General features: G+C 47.7%; 8 protein-coding genes across 8 annotated transcripts; 4 read left to right on the top strand and 4 right to left on the bottom strand.

Moving 5' to 3' along the window:
• Positions 1-433: 433 nt before the first annotated feature.
• Positions 434-3,006, top strand: TGAM01_v206075 (hypothetical protein; the record flags this gene model as incomplete). The annotated part of the gene is made up of 5 exons (XM_024549791.1): positions 434-556; positions 728-783; positions 826-1,510; positions 1,576-1,776; positions 1,825-3,006. 5 exons carry the CDS (start codon positions 434-436, stop codon positions 3,004-3,006), a joined length of 2,247 nt encoding a protein of 748 aa, XP_024405453.1.
• Positions 3,007-5,343: 2,337 nt separating this feature from the next.
• TGAM01_v206074 (hypothetical protein) lies at positions 5,344-7,220 on the bottom strand (the record flags this gene model as incomplete). Its single annotated transcript, XM_024549790.1, has 3 exons — positions 5,344-5,603; positions 5,663-6,986; positions 7,056-7,220. The coding sequence occupies 3 exons, from the start codon at positions 7,218-7,220 to the stop codon at positions 5,344-5,346; spliced, it is 1,749 nt and encodes a 582-aa protein (XP_024405452.1).
• Positions 7,221-8,511: 1,291 nt separating this feature from the next.
• TGAM01_v206073 (hypothetical protein) lies at positions 8,512-10,057 on the bottom strand (the record flags this gene model as incomplete). The annotated part of the gene is made up of 2 exons (XM_018802677.1): positions 8,512-9,726; positions 9,785-10,057. The coding sequence occupies 2 exons, from the start codon at positions 10,055-10,057 to the stop codon at positions 8,512-8,514; spliced, it is 1,488 nt and encodes a 495-aa protein (XP_018664184.1).
• A 2,098-nt stretch (positions 10,058-12,155) lies between these two features.
• Positions 12,156-13,476, top strand: TGAM01_v206072 (integral membrane protein; the record flags this gene model as incomplete). The annotated part of the gene is made up of 4 exons (XM_024549789.1): positions 12,156-12,323; positions 12,397-12,433; positions 12,488-12,555; positions 12,631-13,476. The coding sequence occupies 4 exons, from the start codon at positions 12,156-12,158 to the stop codon at positions 13,474-13,476; spliced, it is 1,119 nt and encodes a 372-aa protein (XP_024405451.1).
• Positions 13,477-14,937: 1,461 nt separating this feature from the next.
• Positions 14,938-16,774, bottom strand: TGAM01_v206071 (hypothetical protein; the record flags this gene model as incomplete). Its single annotated transcript, XM_018802679.1, has 2 exons — positions 14,938-16,644; positions 16,700-16,774. 2 exons carry the CDS (start codon positions 16,772-16,774, stop codon positions 14,938-14,940), a joined length of 1,782 nt encoding a protein of 593 aa, XP_018664186.1.
• A 161-nt stretch (positions 16,775-16,935) lies between these two features.
• On the top strand, positions 16,936-17,760 carry TGAM01_v206070 (hypothetical protein; the record flags this gene model as incomplete). Its single annotated transcript, XM_024549788.1, has 1 exon — positions 16,936-17,760. The coding sequence occupies one exon, from the start codon at positions 16,936-16,938 to the stop codon at positions 17,758-17,760; it is 825 nt and encodes a 274-aa protein (XP_024405450.1).
• A 641-nt stretch (positions 17,761-18,401) lies between these two features.
• Positions 18,402-19,499, bottom strand: TGAM01_v206069 (hypothetical protein; the record flags this gene model as incomplete). Its single annotated transcript, XM_018802681.1, has 1 exon — positions 18,402-19,499. The coding sequence occupies one exon, from the start codon at positions 19,497-19,499 to the stop codon at positions 18,402-18,404; it is 1,098 nt and encodes a 365-aa protein (XP_018664188.1).
• Positions 19,500-21,921: 2,422 nt separating this feature from the next.
• Positions 21,922-22,843, top strand: TGAM01_v206068 (hypothetical protein; the record flags this gene model as incomplete). Its single annotated transcript, XM_018802682.1, has 2 exons — positions 21,922-22,202; positions 22,273-22,843. The coding sequence occupies 2 exons, from the start codon at positions 21,922-21,924 to the stop codon at positions 22,841-22,843; spliced, it is 852 nt and encodes a 283-aa protein (XP_018664189.1).
• Between the last annotated feature and the right edge of the window lie 168 nt (positions 22,844-23,011).

The raw sequence follows: 23,011 nt of genomic DNA, 5'->3' as shown, positions 1-23,011 counted from the left end.
GAGGATTTTAGGATTCATGGGACAAGTAATTGTTGATCACTATTCTCGTAAACAGCAAGTTTACAATACATGTATGAATGGCCCGAACATAACATAAAGTCTGTGGAGCCGTATCCCGCCCCGAGGGTTGTACCCCTAGCATCTAGCCCCTGCTATGGCGAATTTAAGAAACTGGCAAAGCCTTGTGCTACTTGCTCTGCAAGAAAAAGTCATTGTAGATCGGAGTCTAGGTATAGTGGCCCCGCTAATCCTAAGAAGTGCGCTCCATACATGTATAGAGGGTATGAAATCCGATTCAGCGTGGATACGCCGAGTTCCGCTCCTGTAGTGCCGGAAGTTCGGTTCTGCTGCCGCCTATAAATCGCCGCGCAATCTCGTGGAATGCGGGGAAGTGTTTCCCAGATGCATTCCCCACAACTCCAAGATTATCACGATGCGTGAAGACCGCAGCGCGAAAGATTCTGAGGCTGAGGCCCATCGCCAGCTACGGAGTCGACAAACCAGGGGATGGAAATGCCCGCAATGTGACCAGGCTTTCAAGAAAAGAGAACACATGGTACGACATATTCGATCGCATACAAAAGAGAGGCCATTTTCGTGTGACATTTGCTCCAAGAGCTATGGACGCCAGTAGGTTATCGCTCACCCAGCGTTTTTTTTTTTATAAAAGGCTTCTCACATCCGATAATGTTAGAGACTCATTGATTCGGCACGCGCGAACACATAGTCGTGGAGAAGGCAGCGCTGCTTTGATGGCAGAGCCACCGACGCCCTTGCCTCCAGGTATGTCTTGTTAAGATTCTTGCCTCTACTCTTTTCAAGTAGCTACTCTCTGATAAGAGGCGCAGATGTAGAAGCAGCTGCTAGCCACCCATCACTCGACCAGGGATCTGATATCAATGACGACGTGTTGTCTACGAGTAAACCCCCTAATGAACCAGCATACTTGGCCGAGCCAACTGATTCAATGGGAGACAATAGTTACCCACGGAATCACTGGGCTGCCTCCGGAACAGATATTGAACCTTCAAACTATCTCTCTCCTTCCACATACTCTTCTACACGCGCAGACACTACTTCTCTCAGTGCCGATCAGGTTTCCACTGTCTGGGGAAGTTGGACTGATTTGGGTTTGTTCGACTTTGGAGGTAATGCTTATGACCCATCCTGGCTGGTTGGGGCAAGTTTTGACTTCAATGCTCTAACTTCCTCCATCTCGACAACTGGCTCGCCATGGGTCTATGGCGATGCTTCTGCAAACTTGGCTCAATGCCATCCAAGTGAACGTTTAAACGAAGCAGACAACGCAGACGAGTCAACCACTGGCAACAACATGCGGAATCTTGTTCGAGACAGATGGTACACACGACCAACAATCGAATCGGCGTCCCCTTATGCACTAAAGAGACCGGAAAACCCGGATCGGGTAGACGAAGCATATCGTGCTGGTCTCTCAAGCCGGTTGCGACCCTGTCTCCAGGATGATGTTTTGCCATCTGCCGACTTTTTAGTATGCTCTCACACAACTAACATATCGAGACCGAACCATGACCGCTCAAGCTAACAATATCGTAGAACACATGCATCAAGCTATACTTTGCCAAGTTTCAGCCCGTCTTTCCCATTGTTCACGCCCCTTCGTTTCGACCGTCTTCAGAGAATGCTCTCTTACTCTTATCCATCTGCTCATTGGGGGCCCTTTTCGTGGGATCCGCCGGCGCTGCCGCTCGTGGTAGGGGAATCTTCTTGAGGCTGAACAAGGCAATTCTAGCATCGGTGTGTCTCGATACAACCCTTTTGCTTGGTTAGTACTAATTGTACAAGTGGGAAGTATATTTCTACCGAGGCGGGCGCGAAGCATTGGCTATAACGCAAGCCGTTGCTCTGGGTCAGACATTTGGAATGCTCTCCGGCAATCCAAACGATCTTCTGTTGACTGAGAGCTTTCACGGCACCATCATTGCTTGGGCCCGGCAAGCTGGGATGTTCCAGATCAAAGATTCCTTGTTGGAAGCGAATCATACTGACCCTGATGATGTGGAAGCGGCATGGAGATCTTGGTCCCAAGCAGAGGAAACTGTCCGTGTGCTGGCGGCACTGCACATTCATGACTCTGAGTTTGCAGGAATTTTTCACCACGAACCGTTATTACGACATGACCCGGGAAGACTACCACGCTGCTGCCCAGATGAGCTTTTCATCGCCTCCACGGCTGCTCAGTGGCAAACGATACTCAAGTCGCTTCACTCGTCTCTGCCTTCAACCGAGCCGCAGCATCTATCCTCTCTTGTTATACCTGCAATACCGAGTTCTCACTCATTCATGAACGCTTACGTCCAACTTTCCGGCTTCAACGCGGCAATACAGGACGCTCGGTGTGCAGCCCCAAATGAGGCAGTAATTGGAGACTTTCGGAGCCGTCTGACAACTTGGTACGAAGCGTACTTTCCAAGTCTCCGTTACCCAAGTCGTGATCCCCATTGCCTCATTGTGCTTTGGCACGAGGCATTCATGTCACTCTACGTAGGCTTCGATCTGTTGGAACGTGTGATAGGGCGCGAAGGGTCGCCCATGAGGGACAGCGATCTGACACGCATCCGCGGCTGGGCGGCAGGTCTGGAGGGCCAGCGTTGCGTTGTTCACGCCATGCTCATCTACAAGCGCCTACAGACACTTCCCATCAGTGCAGAGCCAGCCATCCACGTACCAAAGGCGCTGTTCTATGCAGGGCTGGTTGTATATTGCTATGTCAAATTTCGGCCAAGTGTAGAACCCCATAGTGATATAGACATTCCCGAGCTGAGAGCGGGTGATCTTGGACGCGTGTCGGCTCAAGGTGCAGCAGAGCCGCCTACAGCCAGCCTTCGCCAATTCGATCCGAGCATATTGTACAACATGACTGACCTTCTCCATCGCCAAGGGCACTGGGAACTGTCCCGCAGATTTGCCTCAATCTTCGAGGCCCTTATCGACAACATTGCAGATTCTATAGTTGATGAATGCTGAAACAAGACATCTTGGCTGTATAAGCTTAATGCTAATAACTTTCGCGTATTTCATAAAGCGCAAGTTCGGAAACGCTGGCTGTGAAGTTACTCAGATCTTAATGCTTACTAGTGAGACCCTACCCGATTGTAAGATGGACGAAGAAAAGAAAGGGGAATACAGGACTGGACAGATGGCCCATTTTCCTTTTTCATGACTTTTACTCGTTTTTTTTGTAGCATTAAGCGCTCTGCACACCGACACGAATGCATATGCCGCGATCGGACTAGCTAGAGGATTCGGACCTCCGAACTCTTCAAAGGGCGCAGATGATTTGCGCGTCGTATAAATTATTGGAGACCGCCCAATGACTCAATAAAAAAATCCATTATGTGTAGTGATCAAAATTTGAACAGGCAAAACCTTCCATCCTTTGCTTCGTATTCTCAAAAGCCTAAATTGTTGTCATGGATAACAAAAGCGAAAGCCATGTTCGCTCTATACCTGTTCGTGACTTGGATGAAAAATGTAGCGATTCTGAGTCATTCCCAGACGGAGGCTTGCGAGCATGGCTAGTTGTTTTGGGCGCTTTCTTTGGTCTATTTGTATCTTTTGGTTGGACAAATTGTGCGACATCTTAATCTCAACATGGAGACACCCTCATAAAAGCTAACTCTCATAGGTGTTGGCGTGTTCCAAGAGTATTACGAGACTCATCAACTCGCATCATTGTCGCCAGGTACGGTATCTTGGATCCCGTCATTATCTATGTTTACAATCTTTATCGCGGTAATTGGGGCATTCTCTTGAACTAGTATAGGCTCAATTTCTTACCTGATCATAGGGGCCTTTTGTAGGGCATCTATTTGATCATTATGGTCCTAAGACGCTCTTGCTTTTTGGTACTATTATTCACGTATTTGGTCTCATGATGGCATCCGTTTCTTCCAAGTACTACCAATTCATACTGTCTCAATCAATATGCAGTCCGATTGGAGCAGCGATGATTCTATACCCGTCTTTTAGCTGTACCACCACATGGTTTCAGAAGAAGCGCGCTTTGGCGATGGGTATTGTAGCCAGTGGATCCAGCATGGGCGGAGTTATACTACCCATCATGGTCAATCGGCTCATTCTTATTATCGGTTTCGGCTGGACGATGCGAATATGTGCCTTCCTTATGCTGGGATTGCTCGTTATCACGAATCTGACTGTTCGCTCACGCCTACGTCCACAGCCAAAGAAATATGACGCTGGGGCCTTGATGAAATCATTCAAGGATATTCCTTTTCTGCTAACAGCCCTTGCTGGCTTTTTCTACTCAATGGGCATGTTTATACCCATCACCTTTCTTGTAACCTATGGCAGAAGCGTGGGTATGTCGCCACAACTTGCCGGGTATCTAGTTTCTATGTTTAACGGGGCAAGGTATGTCGTATCAGTGTATTTCTTATTGACATCAATGATCGTCAAACATGCTAATTGTTTTGGACATATATTAGTGGTATTGGCCGTATTCTTCCAGGATACATGGCAGACAAAGTCGGAAACTTCAATGTATCGCTTTGCGCCGCCTGCCTGTCTACCACTCTAGTATTCGCTCTATGGCTTCCTAGTCATTCCAATGCAGCTACTATGGCTTTTGCATCTCTGTTTGGATTCAGTAGTGGGACTTATACGGCAATAAGCCCCGCGCTGGTGGCTCAGATATCAGATATACATCAGATTGGCCTGAGATCAGGGACCATGTATGCTTTTATGTCGGTCGCAGCATTGACAGGAAGCCCTATCGGAGGTGCTTTGATCACAGTTGCAAATGGGAGTTACTGGAAATTGCAAGTTTTCACCGGAGTCATGCTAGCCACGGGAAGTATGTTTTACGGAGCCTCGAGATTGTATTTAGCGAAAGGGAAGTTATGGGCAAAAGTTTAAGCATGTATGTGGCTATCTAATTGGCACAACAAACGCGAATTGAAAATGTGTGCAATTTACCTCAACTGGGTTGAAAGCGAAAGTGAAAGAGAGTCTTTACAAAGAAGGGCGTTAGAATTGGTGAATAAACGTGGCCAGTGTTGCTGGCAGTTGCATATGCCTATATAGTATAGGACAGGGTTATAATAGTCATAAAAGGGGATAAAATAAAGGTTTACAGTTGTAGAGATAAACACTGCTGGGGCGATATTAACACTGTTCACTGACAAAAAGGAGAGGCTGTGTAAATAAACGTATCATGATACAGCGTCAAGTAAAAGCGATTGACGAAACTATGTTAAGCCTCTCCATGCCCCAATCCATACAGTTATTACTGCAAATTGCCTTTATTGCTTTTATTTTCTTTCTACTTAAAGCAGTTTAGTTCTAGCAGTCTGGGACAACTTTGCAATCCACAACAGTTGTTTTGCCAGCCTTCACGTTGGCTACCGCATCTCTAAGAACAGCTTCGAGATTGTTAGCGTTGGTTACTTTCAGCGCGCAAATATCGCCTGCGCCAGCCGCTGCTGCTATACCAGCATAGTCAGGTGTTGGTTTGAATGAAATATTCATGTCTTCGTTTGTTGCTTGAGCAGCTTCACCATCGGGACGAACCAACATGTACGATTTTCTCGGCGCATTCCATCCTGTAGAAGTCAGTTTTTGTATGTCCAAAAGTATATAAATTCCCATGCGAAACACTTACCATCGTTATTCAGAACAATTGTCAGAATGGGAATATTATATCGTTTAGATATCCAATACACGCTTGAAGGCATGGAAAAGAGATAAGTTCCATCACCCACAATTTGGCACACAAACTGCCCTTCTCCTTCAGCATCGGTGGCCAGTTTGATACCCAAAGCACCGCCACCAGACCAGCCAAGACCACCCCCTCCACAGTTGATCCATGAGCCTGGTTTTGTTGGTCTCACATTATCGTGAATAAAGCCAGTGTTGGTCACCGCCTCTACAGCCCATATTGTGTCTACTGGGCAAACAGATCGAAGCACCTTACTTAGATGGCCCGTACCGAAACTACCATCAGCGAACGGTTCCGCCGCTTTGGTGATGTGCTCAATCTTGGCAGCGTAAGAGCTACGACGAGTTTCTTCGGCTGTGGCCTGATCTTTCGTCGCAAGAATCCCGGCTGCTTCTCCTGACTTTAGATTTTGCAGAATCTGCTCAATGGAACTCAGTCCATCTGCCAGGTACCGAGCAATGGATGGAATATAGTGTAAAGGCATCCGTTGTTTCAAGGGGTCGGCATCAATGTGATAGACTATTGCATCCGGACTGGGCTTGCACCGCGTTGGGATCCATGGCACATCGCAGTCTAGAACCAGTATAACGTCGGCTTCCGGAATAGAGGCATCAGCTCCCTGCTTAACTCCTAACCAGCCTGGATGGTCACCCGGGAAGCACACATCACTTGCCGCGGTGTCAAGCACACGTAGAGACTTGATGGTATCTGCCAATTCGACTAAAGCTTCAGGAATGCCATGATTTCGACCCGAGTAGCCTGTCACCACCAATGGTCTCTCGGCATTAGCCAACGCCTGAGCAATGTTACTTGCAGCCTTTGAAGGAAGACCGCCTAGTTCGACATGATTCCAGTGTTCTTGCTGAATAGAGTAAGGGCTGATCTCTGCTTCCATTACCTCTCTAGCCGCACAGAGGTATACCGGACCCTGTGGAGCAGTTTTGGAGAATTGCAACGCTCGGTTAACCATCTGCTTGACATTAACGCCCGTTTTAATCTCAGCTGTGTACCGGCAGTATTGGCCAAGAATCGCCTTTTGATCAGGGATATCTTGCAGCCAGTGGATAAACTCGGTGCGGGAGCCGAGCATCTCACCCTCCTGAGTAAAAGGAGACATTCCAGCAAAGATGAGGACAGGGGCATGACCGCTTGACGCATTGTGAACGGCCACGCCAAGGGCCTGTGTTCCAACATCGACATGGACAATAACACATTGTGGCTTTCCAGTCAATCGGGCGTAGCCATCTGCCATGGACATGGCCACCATCTGTCCACGTCAACTATTATCAGCAGTCGTTGTATAAGAGGCTAGGCTCCATGTAGGGAAGAATGATACCTCGCTAGGGCACGTAATAATACGCGGGAATTTTCCTTGGTTCTCTCGCTGGCCCTTTACCATGGCCTCAATCATACCCGGATGATCTGACCCCAAGTTGACGAAACAGTGGGTGACCCCTGCATCCCATATTGCCTCAAAGAACGCCGAAGATGTCGAATACATACTGAACTCTCTTACGAACACTACAAACAAGTATGTTCTCACTGACAATCCGGACAACACGCAGCAGAGCGAGACTATAATTGTTTTGCTTCTTGCGGAAACTAGCCGGCAAAGAGCTTCTGCTCCGCGTCGTGCGCTGTGCCCCTGTTTAAAAGGATGCAACTACGGGGTCTCTACCATGCATAAAGCGATCCTTCCAGCGGACGAGATCAAGCCCCATTTGATTAGCGAGTCCCTTCTTGTCGTTCGTATGGAGTACCAATGCCAACCCTGGCTTTCTCCTGCAGCGTCGTATCGGAGAACAGCTGACAGACGGGGAACTTGCAACTCCTGACGGGCGACTGTAAGAGGCGAAGATAGACCCCAGCATGGCTCTCAATAGTGTTAGTTGTTGCAGAGCCCATGACTCCGCTCTGTGGATTTGCGTATTTCGAAGTATACCTGTATACGCGACATTAATAAATCTGTGGTTGGCCGTATCATTCGCTGCTCAAGGTTAGCCTCGCCGTCAATATCGAACAGCTCAGCCTGTGCCAGTTCTCTTGCCCTAGTGAGGTAGCAGTACTAAAACTAGCCGCAATTATAGGCACATAAACGCCGACGCGGGTTTGCCGATGCGCTTTTCGCCGGTTGTAGCAACAGACCTGTATACCATCCCAGCTTCTTTGTACCAGCCTCTCATGCTGCCTATTTGTGCATGCTCTGCGTCTTTTTAACTGCTTTTGGAACTGATCAATATTACCAGCGGTGGTAACAGTGTCGTAATTTTTTTGGTGCCGCGTACCTGGTAGATAATTCGGCTAATAGGCCCGCAAAAGCAAAGCACCTTTCCACTATTCAGTGATCCTGCATATGGTATCAATACTAGGCATTAGATACGTAGTATTGCATGTCTACCACACACAGACGGGCCGACCGCAAATGGAAAGTCTTTAGTACTGGAAGTCTCTGGATAACGATGATGCTCTGCAGATGCTGCTTGCGTGAGTGCTCGCTTTTAGGTCCCTACGTGCATGTAGGTTGAGATCCATGAAGGAATTTGTGCCAGAGGTGGCCATCTATATACAATGGTGCACCGATATTGCACACATGAAAACAAATAAGTACGCAGAATTACTTGATTTATTGATTAGTCTATATTTGGTATGCTCGCTCAATCTGAATGATTCTCTATCGCTCACAATAACATCAATGCGTTCCAGATATGTATTACAACAACTAGCCTAGGGTATAAGAAGGAGTCCAAAAAGTCATGCAATGAAAAGGAGACGAATTGCACGATAATAGTCTTCTAAAGAGTAAATCGAAAGGTGGGATACGCATCACCCAGGTTGTTCTTCACATCGTCGGGGAGGTTCAGTCTATCATCCCGCTCGCCGGCATCACGCTTCTTATTCTCGCGCCACATGAGCAAGAACATGAGAGTGGCCGCGATCAATCCAAACCACATAAAGGCAAGCGCAACACCGTAACCAGTCTTGTACGTGGGAGACTCGTTGATGAGGAAAATGTTGCTTCCAATGATGCCCGCAATGTTACCAATTGTGACTTGGATTGACGAACCGAATGCGCGCTTCCACTGGCCTGACAGATTGTTCTGCAGCCATGCAAGGGCCATGGGCGTGACCATGTAGGCGCCGCCAAAGACAAGGAAGACGGCACCGAACTTGTAGTCTCGAGACTTTCCGACTTGGCCAAGAAGCATTCCATATCCAATAGTGACCATGGCAGTTCCAAGAACAAAGAAGCCATAGCGGTGCTTAAGCCTATCAGAGGCCCAAGCACCAATGATCATCATGCCGGCAGCAAAAACATAGACGGGGATAGTGCGGACTTGTGCCTCTTCAGCCGCCCAGTGGAACTCCAACAGAATGGTGGGGAGAAAGAAGGTTCCAGACAGACCAGGAACACTGATTCCCAGGTAAATGAAAGCTCCCAGCCAAATCTTGTAGTCTTTGAGGATCAGCTTAAGCGAAGCCTTGTTGAGGACATCCATGCGGCACGAGTCGTCGACATCAGCCGCGAGACGACGGCGAAGCAGCTCTTTCTCTTCGGCATTGAGATATTTGGTCTGCTCCGGCCAGTCGATAATGAGAAACGCCGCAATTATGGCAATCGTTGAGGTAGTGGCGCCTTCAATGATGAAGATCCAGCGCCAGGCTGCAAAGCCGTGCTTGCCACCGAGATGGGCAATGGCATAGGCCAGCAGTCCACCAAAGGCACCTGCGACGACAGTGCTGCAGAAGAAAAAGGACATGCGCTTTTGGTACTCGTGTCGCTTATAATATTGCGATGTAACGTAGATGATGCCAGGGAGGAGGCCAGCTTCGAAAATACCGAGGAGGAATCGGAGACCAAGGAGGGCGCCATAGGAATGGACAAATCCCATGCACATATTGATGATACCCCAGCAAAACATCAAGGAAGACAGGTACAGGGAAGGCCGAAATCTTTTGATAAGCATGTTGGAGGGTACTTCCAGGAGAATGTAGGAGATGTAATAGATCTGTACAAGAGTCAGCTTCTGGAATAGTATAACACACCTCCAGTTGTTGCAGACTTACAAAGAGCGCGACATTGAATCGATTCCCGACGAGATCAAGTTCAGCGACCATTCCCTGAATACGAGCATTGCTGATATTGATACGATCCAAAAAGGACATCATGTATATCACGAAGAAGGTAGGGAAAATGATAAAGTCGAGTTTCCTAACCAGCCTACTCTCGGCCTTGGGATCGATTGGAGCATCCGAAGAGTATTCGCTGCTTTTCTGAGGCGTCTGCGGCACAGCTTGCTCCCCCGTCTCAACGGGAATCTTCTCATCGAACGTCGCCATAGTGTGAGCTTTGTGGTAACCCAGAAGAGGCAATATGTCTGGTCCCAAAGGAGATGGTAATCAAGAAAATTAAAGAACCAGGGGCAGAAGAAGTAAAAAAGGGTAAAGAATCTGCAAAGGAACGCAGGAGTAGTTGTGTAAGAACCCTAAACGGTCACGCTGTGTGACATTGGCCTCAGCAAGAATGCAAGTGAGACATCTATAACGCGGATGCTACGAACGAGAAAAGGATGTATAAAGAGGAAACAGGACGGGTGATTAAAAACAGGCTCTGCTTGCAGATACGGATCGCGTGGCTCGGGTAGTGCCTGTTTAGCGAAGCTGTGCCTTCAGTCGGTTAATAAACGACGGGCCCCGTTGAGTAATGCAATGCAGCGGCTCGATATTCGACATTGAGAACTGAAATCGGTCTTGCATACGAGTACGTGGTAGTGCCACCTATAGTAGAGTAGGGAGTGCCAAGACGGGGACCAAGGGTGTCAACACAAAGAAGCCAGCCAGAGCTAGGCCGCAGACTTAGCTGCTCCGTATTATCATGGCGAGAATTCCAGAAACAGGTAGCATACAGTAGTCGATTATTGTCTTATTACGCAGGGGGAAAGCCCCGGCCAAGGGTCTTCCAGCCCCAATGAGGAGCAGTGAAAATGAAGAACCCGGACCGCAGCTGTGAGGAAATACGTACGCTGCTCTTACCCTTTCTCCAATCAGCTAAAAGCGTGTGGGTTTCGGCGGAATTCATTGCAGATACCCAGTAGAGCATACATACAGCATGCTTCTGAAGCACAACCGATGTAACGTGGCGAGTTGAGTACATGTAAGGAGACATGGCCTGATTTGTTCTGCCGAGCCGGAGGATGCCCTCGAAGGGGCATTTACAAGTGAACTTCGTGGGAAGACTTCGCCGAATTAAATCGAGGCAGAAGGGCCGTCTTAAGCCGCAGCTAGAAGAAACTAGCCTTATGCTAGATTTTACCAGTGCCACACTTGCATCGGCTGCCATTCGCCTGTCAACTGAATTTGCCCGCTACTGACCCTCTTCAGCGTCTTCACTGTCACAATCTCGATGTAGACCTAATCACAGGCGATTCCCCAGATAGATCCGTATGCTTAGCGTTGATCCCGGACGGCCCCGAACTGGTGGATCACCACCGAGTACTAACAATAGTTGTACATTGGCGGGCGCAAACCACTGGCACCGAACTGTTGCTCTCATCATCTCAAACACGCCCAAAATCGCTCAGCAGGGGGGGGCTGATCAGCTTCTTGACGAGGTAGCATCAGGCCCTTGACGAGAATTTTTTTCGTGCAGAACTTTTGCATGATAACCTGACGACCAACAGTTCACAGACCTTAGAGCCAACAACATACATGCATCGGAGTGGATCTGACATGGGCAGAAGGCCGCTTTTCTTCAGCAATCTTATTTCTCACATGGATCGGCCAAAGTTTTCACTTGCACCCTTGCAATGCCACCGGAAGCGAGACGCGGACCAATAGGATAAATGGCCAAGACGTTTGCGCGTAATGGCACTAGGCAAAGTCGATACAGACAGCTTATTCGGAAGACCTGCCGATGGAATCGAAGTCCTGTAGAAAGGGCAGCACCAGGCAACGACAGGCACAATCGGTCAGTCCATCGCAAGCTCTTGCAATCAAAAAAGAGCTGGGGGGCTGTCAATGCAATCATGGTGGTATCAAATACAGACTAAAGGCGGCCCCTGTGCTGGCTCCCACGAGGTTTGACGTTGCTTTGATTTGTTCATCCTCTTACACCCATGTACGCCTGTCTGTATTCAGCTGGTAGGCAGGCGACTGTGGCATGAGAGCCCCAAGTACGAGAAGAGAATGTAGGAAGGGTTCACAGAGCCTTGTCCCTGCATTGGTTTGACGCTTTCGTAGGTGGTGGCTTTTGCGCAGCTGAGGTCGAGTGCAACCCTCTCCAGACCAGTATTAGATAGCGGCACTTGTTATTATTATTATAACGAGGCAACAGTGGCCACCCGACTTCAGCCGTGGGATTCGGTCTTGATGTTCCAACAATTTTACACTGCTATCGACACATACTGGAGCTGTCAAGCCAGCAACGGCCGAGTCCAGCATGGCCACTCCAATACCCAATCCAAACGATAATGACTCTTATTTGGTTTACATTCCTGCAATCATTTTCCTGGTCATAAGTCCTATTGTCGTTGTGTTGCGAATATGGGCGCGGTTGAGGCAAGGTGGGAATATGGGGGCTGATGACTGGACTGCTATTGCGGCCTTGGTAACTATTTCCTGGTCGATATTTCTGCCCGCGATGTATATGCTAACTTTCGGATTTCTTTCGATTTCATAAGATATTTGCACTTCTTACCAGTGCTTTTTTGATGACATGTAAGTTATTAAGCCGCCAGCTGGATTTCACCATGATGCTAACTACCAACGCAGGCTGCCATTACGGCATGGGCCGACATTTCAAGTACATAGAACACCAGAATCAGATCGAAACACTAAAGGTACGTTTCATAAAGAGCTTGTACCATTCATATGCTGCTTTGTGACTGCGTATCTGACAAAGATGGTGCGGATAGTTCCTGTACATGTCGCAAATCACCTATAAAGCGGCAATTAATCTCACCAAATGCTCCATTCTACTACTCTATCTGCGTCTATTTGAGATTGTTCGTTGGATGAGATGGACTTGCAGGGGCCTCCTCGCTTGCGTTATTATTTACTGCATATCTTCGATGACCGCGACGATCTTCCAGTGCAACCCGGTTGCCAAAGCCTTCGACAAGGCCCGGACAGGAACCTGCATCAACCTTGCCACGTTCTGGTTCGCCAACGCCGGATTCTCGATCGCTACCGATGTTATTATTCTTCTGCTTCCCATGCCTCTAGTATACGGGCTAGAGGTACCTCGGGCTCAGAAACTCGCTCTAATGGCTGTGTTCGCCATTGGTGTTTTCGTCGTCATCACCTCATGCCTCCGAGTCACAACCCTCGATGTTTTCGCTACCTCGACCGACAATACATACGATATCGCGAATGTGATGTGGACAATCATCGAACCAAACGTGGCTATCGTCTGCGCATGCTTGCCAACTCTGCGACAACTGGTTGTCAAACTATTCCCAGCACTCGGAAGTAAAAACTCAGCCAACAGATACGGCACCCCTGGCTACGATTCGAACGGGTACGGCTCGAAGTCGAGGGGCTCAAGGGGTACGGGAAGAAGAAGTCAAGCACCACTTACGTCTACAGATGAATGGGTGGAACCGGGCGCGAAGTCCAACGGCATTCACATGACGACTATTCAGCGAAACAACTCGAATGCAGGGAGTGAAGAGAGTATTCTGGCTGGCGGGCAGAACGATGCAAATAACGGAATAAAGAGGACGGTGGAGTATAGTATTCAGTATTCTGAGAAGAAGTGACACATATAATGGAGTTAATTTGAGGCTTTCAATTCATTTCAAAATATTTAATGTTAGCTGCAAGGAAGCTCATGCTTGAAGCAAGTAAAGGATAGAGGGAAAAGCAGGAGGTATTGTATATATATTCCACAAAAATAAATATCTCTGTTTAAATCAGTCTCAACTGTTAATATTATATGCTTGTAACCCAAAAGCCTTTTCCCTTTGCTTCCCGCAAAGAAATGCTTTAATATTCTGGGACGATGTCACAATATTATCTTATTATTCTTATTAGAGATCCTACACATAGGAAAGAAGTCCCTTTCCCCGATGCCTTTGACATCCCCTTAGCAATCGGAAATATTACTGTAGCAAGAGAGGCTTCGAAGGCGAGACGAGATTGCAAATATTCTTATGAAGAGCCTTCACGCGTATTTACTGTGATTTGCTGAACAAAGGAGTTGTATTTCCGAGGCACATTAGCAGACAAGTATTTTCTATTATCATGATATGAAACTTATTATTCTAGAATTTGGAGGTTATACTATCGTTGGCTTTATATATTATATTATGCAGTTTCTCCTGCGTGGCTGTAAAAGATCGGAAAGCAGTAACATTACATGACTCAAACAACAAATTTTCAAATGCAAGAGAACTTTGGACAACCAGTTGAATTCAGCCTGAAGATGTCCTTTAAAGTGTAAATTCAGACACTAGTAATTACTACATAATTTTCTATAAAGCACCATAGCTGGAAAATTTCTGGTGCGAGACTGAGTTCAGGTTATGGCACCGATTACTCTCGGGTAGGTCGCGGAACGGGCCGCGAACCAGGCCCAGTTTGGCGCATACAAGCATTGGCTTTTTATTGGGGGCGCGTGCTAAAAACAGATTTGCATTGCGCAAGTAGACTTTTGGTAGCAATGATTCTCTATGACTTCAGTGCCGCTCATTATTACTTCATATACAGAAGCTTGATAGTGCTATATTTCTTGATATATTATTTCACTCGCTTATTAGCAGCAGTCATAAGGTCACATGGTAGGCATATTTGACAGATCTTGTCGCGCTATGAGGGAGCCAGATTGACTCAGTCAAGGCCGATATCCGTAAGATAATGTCTTCTTCTAAGTTCAGAAGTCTTTGCAGGCGAAAAGCTAAAAGTGTGTCGCTTTATTGCCCCGTTTGCAAGAAGCTAAACTGCGTAGTCTACATCGTTATAGAGATGGACGCTAGAAGAGCGGTGATTGCGTGGCCAAATGAAGGCACGTCGGCTGAGTTACCAAGCAGAAGCTTGGCATCAATTTCATGCAGTGCTTGACTAAGAAGCCCAGTCGTGCAGTTGACTCTCTGCTGAGAAGCGGCAGTCGTTGATTGGATGATAGCTCGAAGCTACCAAAACAATAGCTATGTACCGTTTCCGACTAGGAGTTTTGACAACCAAGGCTTTGAGAGGAAGATTATCTGCAGTTCACCTTCTGTTCAATCATTCGCGTCGGGTGAAAGTACTCTAGCTCTCCTGGTTTGGGCAGAAGGGTTCTGTGTCTGCTCTATTCGCTTTCGCTTTCTGTCGTCCGCGATTGACTGCCCATGTGCCAGCACAGGCACCCATGCTTCATGCGCAAGCGCTTCTTCGACGCTTGGTCGGTCCTTGGGATCCCATGCCAGCATTTGGCGCAAAAGAGTTGCAAACAGGCCTGGTATGAAGCCTCTTTCACACTGGCCATCTAATGTCTTCTCCAGAGTGTGATAAGACTCTTTGGTGATTCTGATATCCCTTGGTGGCCGCACGAAAGCAAACAGCCATGAGGCAGCAAGTGACCAGATGTCAGCTTTGAATTGATCCAAAATCGCCTTGGATTTCCAAACTTCTGGCGCAACGCATACACTGGCACTTGGCTTCTTGCCATGCGGTTGTATGGAGAGAGAAATGGCTGCCTTTTTTGGCAGTGAGTTGACACCTGGCAGTGGTTCGCCTTTCGTGTCAGCCAATATCAACAATGATTCGGGTGAGATATTTTCGTGAGCAATATCTTGCTGATGTATCTCAGATAGCCCTGTCAGAGTCTGAAAGAGATAGAGTAGGCGCGTGTTGATATCGACCTTGGCCCATGGCATGTTGAGGAAATCGTGCTCGGCAAGGGGCACAGAGTAGAATGTATGGAGACAGCGGTTCGTGGCTTCGCTCTGCCTATTAAAAAGGCATGGAGATGGTGACTTGTGCTCGCACCAGATATCAATAATACCCAAGACACCTTTATGCAACCTATCTTTATACTGAGAGGCAATTTGTAGCCGCCGTCGCATATGTTGTCGCCCTTTAGACCTGGTCTCTAACTTTTTAACAGCAACCGGCCAGCCCGTGTGGATGTCAACGCCGGAGATTATAGAAGAGTTCGGAATCTTCTGATGAAGCCATACATTCCAAGAAGTCTCAGAATGTGACGTAGGTATAAAGCTGAGAAGCTGAGAAGGGCGGAGGCCACTGTAACAACAATCGAGATTCTCGTCAAATTGCGAGTTGAGGCCTTTGCGACTTTGGTCACTGGCGACAAATTCAAGAACAAAACGATATCGGCCAAAGCGAAGATAGTTACGTTGTCGCCGCAAAACGCATGTATTCCTCCTCGGTGATGCATCCAAAGTCAAATCGCCATCGTCCACGTCACCCTGTTCGTAGACAATAGGCCGGCTAGAGTGCGTCTTCAGCAGTAGGACGCCTGATCGCGGATGGATATGAATGGTGGCGTGAATGTCTTTGATGAATCGGCGGACTGCTGTCGAGCTGGGCGTTCTGCCGGGGGGACATAGAAGAATATCCGGCTTGCAGTGACACAGTCCTTTCTCAACCAGCGCTGGAGATGGACCGGCACCGATGCGCCATCTGAAGCGGCCGGAGTCGAAGCTGTCGCATAGAGAGGGCAACGATAGCTGATAACCAATTGCGTTTTCGTCGCTCTTGAGGGTGGGAGGCGATACTTTGCATTCGATGGTCTCTAACAGATGAATCGCAGCTTCGTTATCTGCAGAGAAGACGGCAAACAGGATGTCGCTGGCCTCTTCAGTTGATTCGCCATTGGGAGCAGCGTCTGCGAGTGTCATGAGAATGGCTGGCGAGGAGCAGTAGCTGTAGCGGGCGATGGGCGCTGGAAACGGCGGTTGTCGGGCATGAGAAAAGCAACTGGAGGACTAGAAGTGAGTTAATCAAGTATTTTTGCCAGTGCGCGTCTGCTTATGAGCTCACCTGAGTATGTTTTACTCGAATGAAAGACCATTTCAACTGATTCTCTGCCTTGTCGCGACTTGCGCTGATGCACATCGCAGGTCACGTGATGCGGTTGCGCGCCTCACTTCGCAGCATCGTCAGCCGCTTGCCAGCAGCTCAGCGGACGATTTAATTCAGCAAACGCCAGACACTTCACGACGGTCGCCGACGCCTCTCTCAGACATAACCCGGCCATAATCCGGCCATTGAACACGATGACGAAACGAAAATCCGACTCTGGCTCGATTTTGCCGCGCAAAAAGGCCCGGCTAACGCAGCTTGACGATGCGTCCAATCCTCAGACTCGCCATGTCTTCCTCGCGCCACCACAGCCACTGTCTCCAGCGATGCCCCCACGACTCGAAAAGCGCAAGAGGAATGGATCGAATCAGCTGCAGACCGACTCGGACGAAGAGCCTCGCGCAAAGCGGGCCAGGACGAACCACACGTCAGGCAATTCAACCAGACGATGGTCTCGAAGCTCCTCTCCAGAGCTGTGGCCGAGCATAGGATATGAGCCAGAACAAGAACAGAAGCCGAATCTGCGGGTAGAGGCGTTTCACCGGGCGTGGATAGACGCAGAATCAGTGTGCAGCTGCCAGCCACAGACTGTGATCCGAAATCCGCTACCAAGCCCGGTGCCTTCAGATAGGGACACAAGCGAGCCTGATGGAAACGAATATGCAGCTATCGACGCCACCCCTTCACCGCAGAATTCGACTTCAATACCGCAGCCATCACCATCCCCGAACCTACCGCAAACGACTCTGCATTGCCCGTCTCCGCTCAGAAGGAAACGGCGAAGCTCTCGCCGGCAGTCTGCAATCCTTTCCCCAGTATCATCCCAAGGAAAAGAATCTCAGCGACAGCCACGACGGAAGAAAAATAGCCGTCGCCAAGACAAACCACTAGAGCATAATGATGCACCTCTCATCGAAACCATTTTACACTCAAGACGGTCTTCCAGACGGAGCTCCGGATGCGAACTGTGGTATTTAAACGACAATGGCATTGCATGCGCAGTTGCGAACAGCAGGTGAACGTCGCATAGGGAATCCAGCATTCGAGTACCAGTTGACTGAAAGGCATACCCGTTAACCTGGCAGGGCTGGGGGCAGCGGGCAGTCTTTCAGCATATACGAAACTGGTGGCACGTCGTAGTATACACCTGGCGCTTTGATATGGTCGTTAGTCTGACAGGGTCGGAGGCAGCGGCGTAATCAAGCTGGAGGTCGTATACCACGAAGAAGCTAGTTCCTAAATCATGGTCGTTATCCCGGCAGGGCTGGGTGCAGCGGCGAAGATTTAGATGGCTCGAGTGTTGGATTCTCACAATGATTGGCATTACAAGCATAGGAGCCGGCGTTATTTCCCTGCATTTCACGATTTGTCTTTATAGTTGCAAGCTTTCTCTTTATAGATACCCCGGCAAGATTATACGCTGCTCGCCACAGTACAATATATCCCCACCTTTTTCATGGTTTAATCGCCTCTATTCACTCTCCCCCATCATGATTCCTTCATAGCAACGTCTGACATACAGCATTCTCTTGGCGACGTGTTTCTAATGGATGAATCAACATTCACATAGGTACAGTCACGGTAACGCAGTAGAATAGATGAATTAGTTTATTTGCTGTTAAATATCTATGAATCTTATATTAACTTTCCTGCCTCCATGTTAATTCTTCAACGCCAGATACTCCTTGCTAAATGGATAATCAATAAGTCCATCTGGAGCGCCCACTTTGTAAAATGAGCTGCGGTCGTATGGGTTCAACTCAAGACCTTTCTGAATACGGAACGGCAGATCAGGGTTGGCGACATATCGTCTTCCAAAGGCTACCAAAATATTCTTGTCCTTGTGCTCCTCTACCAGCGCCAGTGCCGTCTCTGGCAGATAACCACCAGTTGCAATGATCACCTTATCCCAGAGCGCCCATGCCCAGTCAAGCTTCTCCGTACCATCTGTGTAGTCGATGCCCGAAACGCGAGACTCAATCAAGTTGAGGTACCCAAGACCAACATCACTGAGGCGGCGAATGAGGTCGGTGAATTGTGGGATTGGGTTTTCCATGCGCATGCCCTGGAAATCAGACCATGGGCTCAACTTGATCCCAACACGCTCTGCTCCAATGGCGTCGGAGACGGCTTGGGCAATTTCTATTACCAATCGATTTCTATTTTCGATGCTGCCGCCGTACTCGTCTGTTCGCTGGTTACTCACATCTTGAATGAATTGATCCAGGAGATAGCCGTTAGCAGCGTACAGCTCGACGCCGTCAAAGCCAGCTCGGGTAGCGTTTTTGGCGGCTTGGACATAATCGTTGATAGTGCTCTTTATATCTTCTTTGGTCATTTCTTCAGGCACTGCGCCACCTTCGAAGGGAATCGCACTGGGTGCCTTGATTGTGAATCCGTCTTCTTCAGCTGCTGATGGCTGGGCAGTTCTTCCGAATGCCATAAGCTGGAGATACATGTGGTTGCCTTTGTTGTGGACTGCTTCCACGATAGGCTTCCATCCCTGTACATGCTCTTCGCCCCAAATAGCCGACGTGTAAGACATGCCGCCGTGATGTTTGGCGACTGCGGCGGATTCAGCAATAATAAGGCCGCCTGGCATGGAAGCTCGCTGAAGGTAATATGTTTTCATCAGGTCCGTTGCAACATGATTCTTGTCGGCGCGGAGTCGTGTGAGAGCGGATAATACAACTCGATGGCTAAGCTCTACCTTGCCGAACTTTAAGGGTGTGAAGAGGAGAGCGTCTGAGAAAGCCATTGTTTGATGTTTATGGTCTATAGAGATATTGTATCCAGATGTAGATATGTGAGGTGAAGAGAAACAAAATGTGTATAGGTTCGAGATGGTTGACTTCAATCAGTTGAGAGTAATCTTGGAGGGTCAGGATATTTGTAATTGTCAAGGAGAAAAGTAATGGGTGATTAAATGAGTTGACGGTTTGTTGTGATTTATTGTTGATACTATTGGAAACTTGGGAAAAAATATTAAAATCTAGGAAGAACATCTGCCACGTTTATATACATCTCCGGACAACACTTTGAGCAAAGAATTAAGAGGTTCCAGAAGCAGCCACTAGTTGAATCGGAATAGACGGGAATAAACCTATAATCTCATAGTATAGCTTATAAAGAAGAGCAAGTATTCTAACAAGAGTGCTCCTTACAAGCCTTAGTAATGAGGTCTTCAACTCGCAAGATTCCATTCTTAAACTAACATACTATTCGAAAGGTTATCTACACTGCATGATTCCAGCATTAGCAGGCCTCGCTAAAAGTTGTGAGGTTGGGTGATCCCAAATAGGAAATATTGTTGCGGACTGCTTGTCCATATGAAGTTAGCTGTCTTGGTTCCTGGGCACGGCGAGTCCTGGAGCGGTAGGCTGCACTGGCGCTTTTGTTTTACCTCGCGAGGACGGAACAGGTGCAAGTCAAACCTAAAGCTCCAATGGTTTGATAAGCATTATATAATATTCTATCGCTAAGCCAGATATGGGTACAACGAATGCAAACATTTTTACTCAATTTGGAACTTGCTACTACGTCATAACGCTCAACACCCACTTCCCAGCTTTAAAACGCCCGAATAGTTGACAGTCAGCAGAGTTTCGGCGACATGGAGGTGCCGCCTACATAATTGCCAGATACATACCGTGCAGAAATGCGACTATGGTGGAGATCGAGTTTTGATTGCTATGAGTACCTACTTTTTGTGGTAGATATCTAATACATTGTTATGAGACAATCGAATCACTATGAGTACTTGGCGAAAAGCCTCTTACATTTATCAATACGACTTCCGCATCCTTTCTCATGCGCCATCATCGTTCCATACATTATTGCTCCTTACTGCAAGAAGCACTGATCTTCTTAGTACATTACACAGTCCTGTTATTACAGTCAGAAATTGCTGTAGCAAAGGCCTTTCATGATTCCGTTAGCGAGTCCTCACCGTTTGCAAGTAAATTGTGCTGGCCAAGACGTGATTCCGCTGTTGACGACTACACACCAAGGCTGGCTTGCCCGAGATCAATGGTTGCCTGTAGCTTGACTCGCTTAATTCTTACCACATGCTTCATAGGGTAATCATAAGGAGCTAGTATGCAAAATAATTCTACGCTGAAGTACTTGTGACAAGACTCACAGACAGTACGAGAGAATGAGGAGGTCTAGGGTCTTGGGGTACTATGATATACTTCAAGGGACCATACAGTTTCAAGTTTGTCTAACGCGCTACAAGGTGTCAAGCTAGGAATAGTTTAGGTTATAGTACAGAGCTCAGAGCAGTCATTGGACAATCGGGTTTGCTGGCCATATCGGTTCCATTTGGTGTCAATATCGTAATAATATTATGGAACAAAGCATTGATCAAAATGCATGTGTTAAAGGAAATGAGATCGGAAATCTAAGTAACCGCTGGTAAAATCCCCAGTTAGCTGACAACGGGGCTGTTGGAGGTAAATCAGTAGCTTCTACATCGAGGCTCAAACCCTTGCAATTGGTCGGGATACTTAGTCAATCGACGAGGATATTAACTTGATGGCGGGTTTCTAGGATACTTTGTCGTACAACGCGTATCATAATATTAGCGTATATAGCAATGCAAGGATTATCGTCGATCTCGCGTTAAATATTCTCAATTTTCGCAATCAAGTTCATTCTCGATGCCCGTGTAGTTTCACCTGTAAACTTGACATCAAGCGCCAGCGAGTATAATGTTCTCCATCTTTCCTTGAAATAATTCAGTTTTACTAGCAAACTCAATGAGAGGCCTTAGACGAACAAGTGATATCGCAGTTGGAAATGTTATTATGCTGTAGCAGAATCTTCGTGGGCAATATAAGCAGCGTCGTGAATTTGGCCTTGAAGTTATCCTGGTTTGTTTTGCCTGAGCAACAAATGAAAGGACTACTTGGGTATTAGAGGCAGTTAAAGAGTAAATAGAGCGGACATATCGGATCTTAACGGACTATCACAACAGGTGGCAGCTGCATAGAGCTGTCAATTCCACTGAACCGGGCTTAAGCCATAATTCCGGCGATCCATTCCGGGCACGCCAATTCGGCGAGAGATGATCGCGAAGCTCTGCAGGTTATATATAAACAAATCACCAGTCGTCTTTTTTCTTTCTTTCTTGCTGCTGCACAACCCAATCTCTTCCACAAACTTCTAAAAAGGGAAACATGACCGTCTTCTTAATCACAGGCGCGAGCTCCGGTCTAGGCCGCCAGCTAAGTCTTGATGCTCTGCGGCAGGGCCACAAAGTCTTTGGAACAACTCGTAGCTCAGAAAAAGCTAGAGAATCTAGTCCAGAGTTTGAAAAATTGGGAGGTGTTTGGTGTGAATTAAATGTTTCTAGCGCATCGTGCGAGAATGTAATTCGCGACATCGCTGAGAAAGAGAATGTGGATGTTCTAGTTAACTCAGCCGGGTATGCACTTTTGGGCCCTGTGGAGCAGATTAGGTTTGTGATATTCGTTCTCCTGGGCTAGGTATTTCAGATGAGGAAAAAATGCTGATATTGTCGGTTGCAGCGACATAGAAGCTCATGCCCAGATGGAAACCAACTTCCACGGGACACTACGGGCTATTCGAGGCGTTCTACCGACATTCCGCTCTCGCCAATCCGGCATCATTGTCAATATTACCAGCGGAGCAGGATTTATTGGGCTCGCTAGCCGAGGGCTATACGCAGGTAGCAAGTTTGCGGTAGAGGGACTTTCGGAGGCACTCGCGAATGAAGTCGCCCCGTTTAACATACGAATTATCATCGCTGAGCCGGGTACATTTCGAACTAATTTCATGGACACTCTGGTTTTCCCAGGAGCAGGATTAGGCCCGTATGTAGGTACACCAACTGCCAAAATGGTTGAAGTGACGGAAGATATGAAGCGGCATAAGCATGGAGACGTCGCCAAGGCTGCAGAGGTGCTTCTCAGCGTCATCCTCGGTACAGGCCTTGCAGCTTCTGAAGATATCAAGAAGTGCTTACGGATACCCATGGGTCAAGACTGTTGGCCTCTGGCTAAGAAAGAAGCAGAGTCATGGTTGAAAGAGTTGACCACGATAGAGACCATTTCAATGAGCATCGGAAAAGAAGTCTAGGAAACGGAGAGCAGCAGATGTTTTGAGTATATAACCGTCAAAGATGCAGAGCAACTCGAAAGGAGAGTATGTTGGAGGACAAATATTGTTCGTGAAAATGAATTCCATTATTGTCAAGATACAATGTCAAACTTGTCGCGAGACTTCCTTTTTCGTCTAACAGCATCT

Source organism: Trichoderma gamsii (genome assembly GCF_001481775.2).
Source record: "Trichoderma gamsii strain T6085 chromosome Unknown Scaffold_20.2, whole genome shotgun sequence".
NCBI classification, from domain to species: Eukaryota; Fungi; Ascomycota; class Sordariomycetes; order Hypocreales; family Hypocreaceae; genus Trichoderma; species Trichoderma gamsii.
This window is presented reverse-complemented; position numbering and strand designations above follow the sequence as displayed.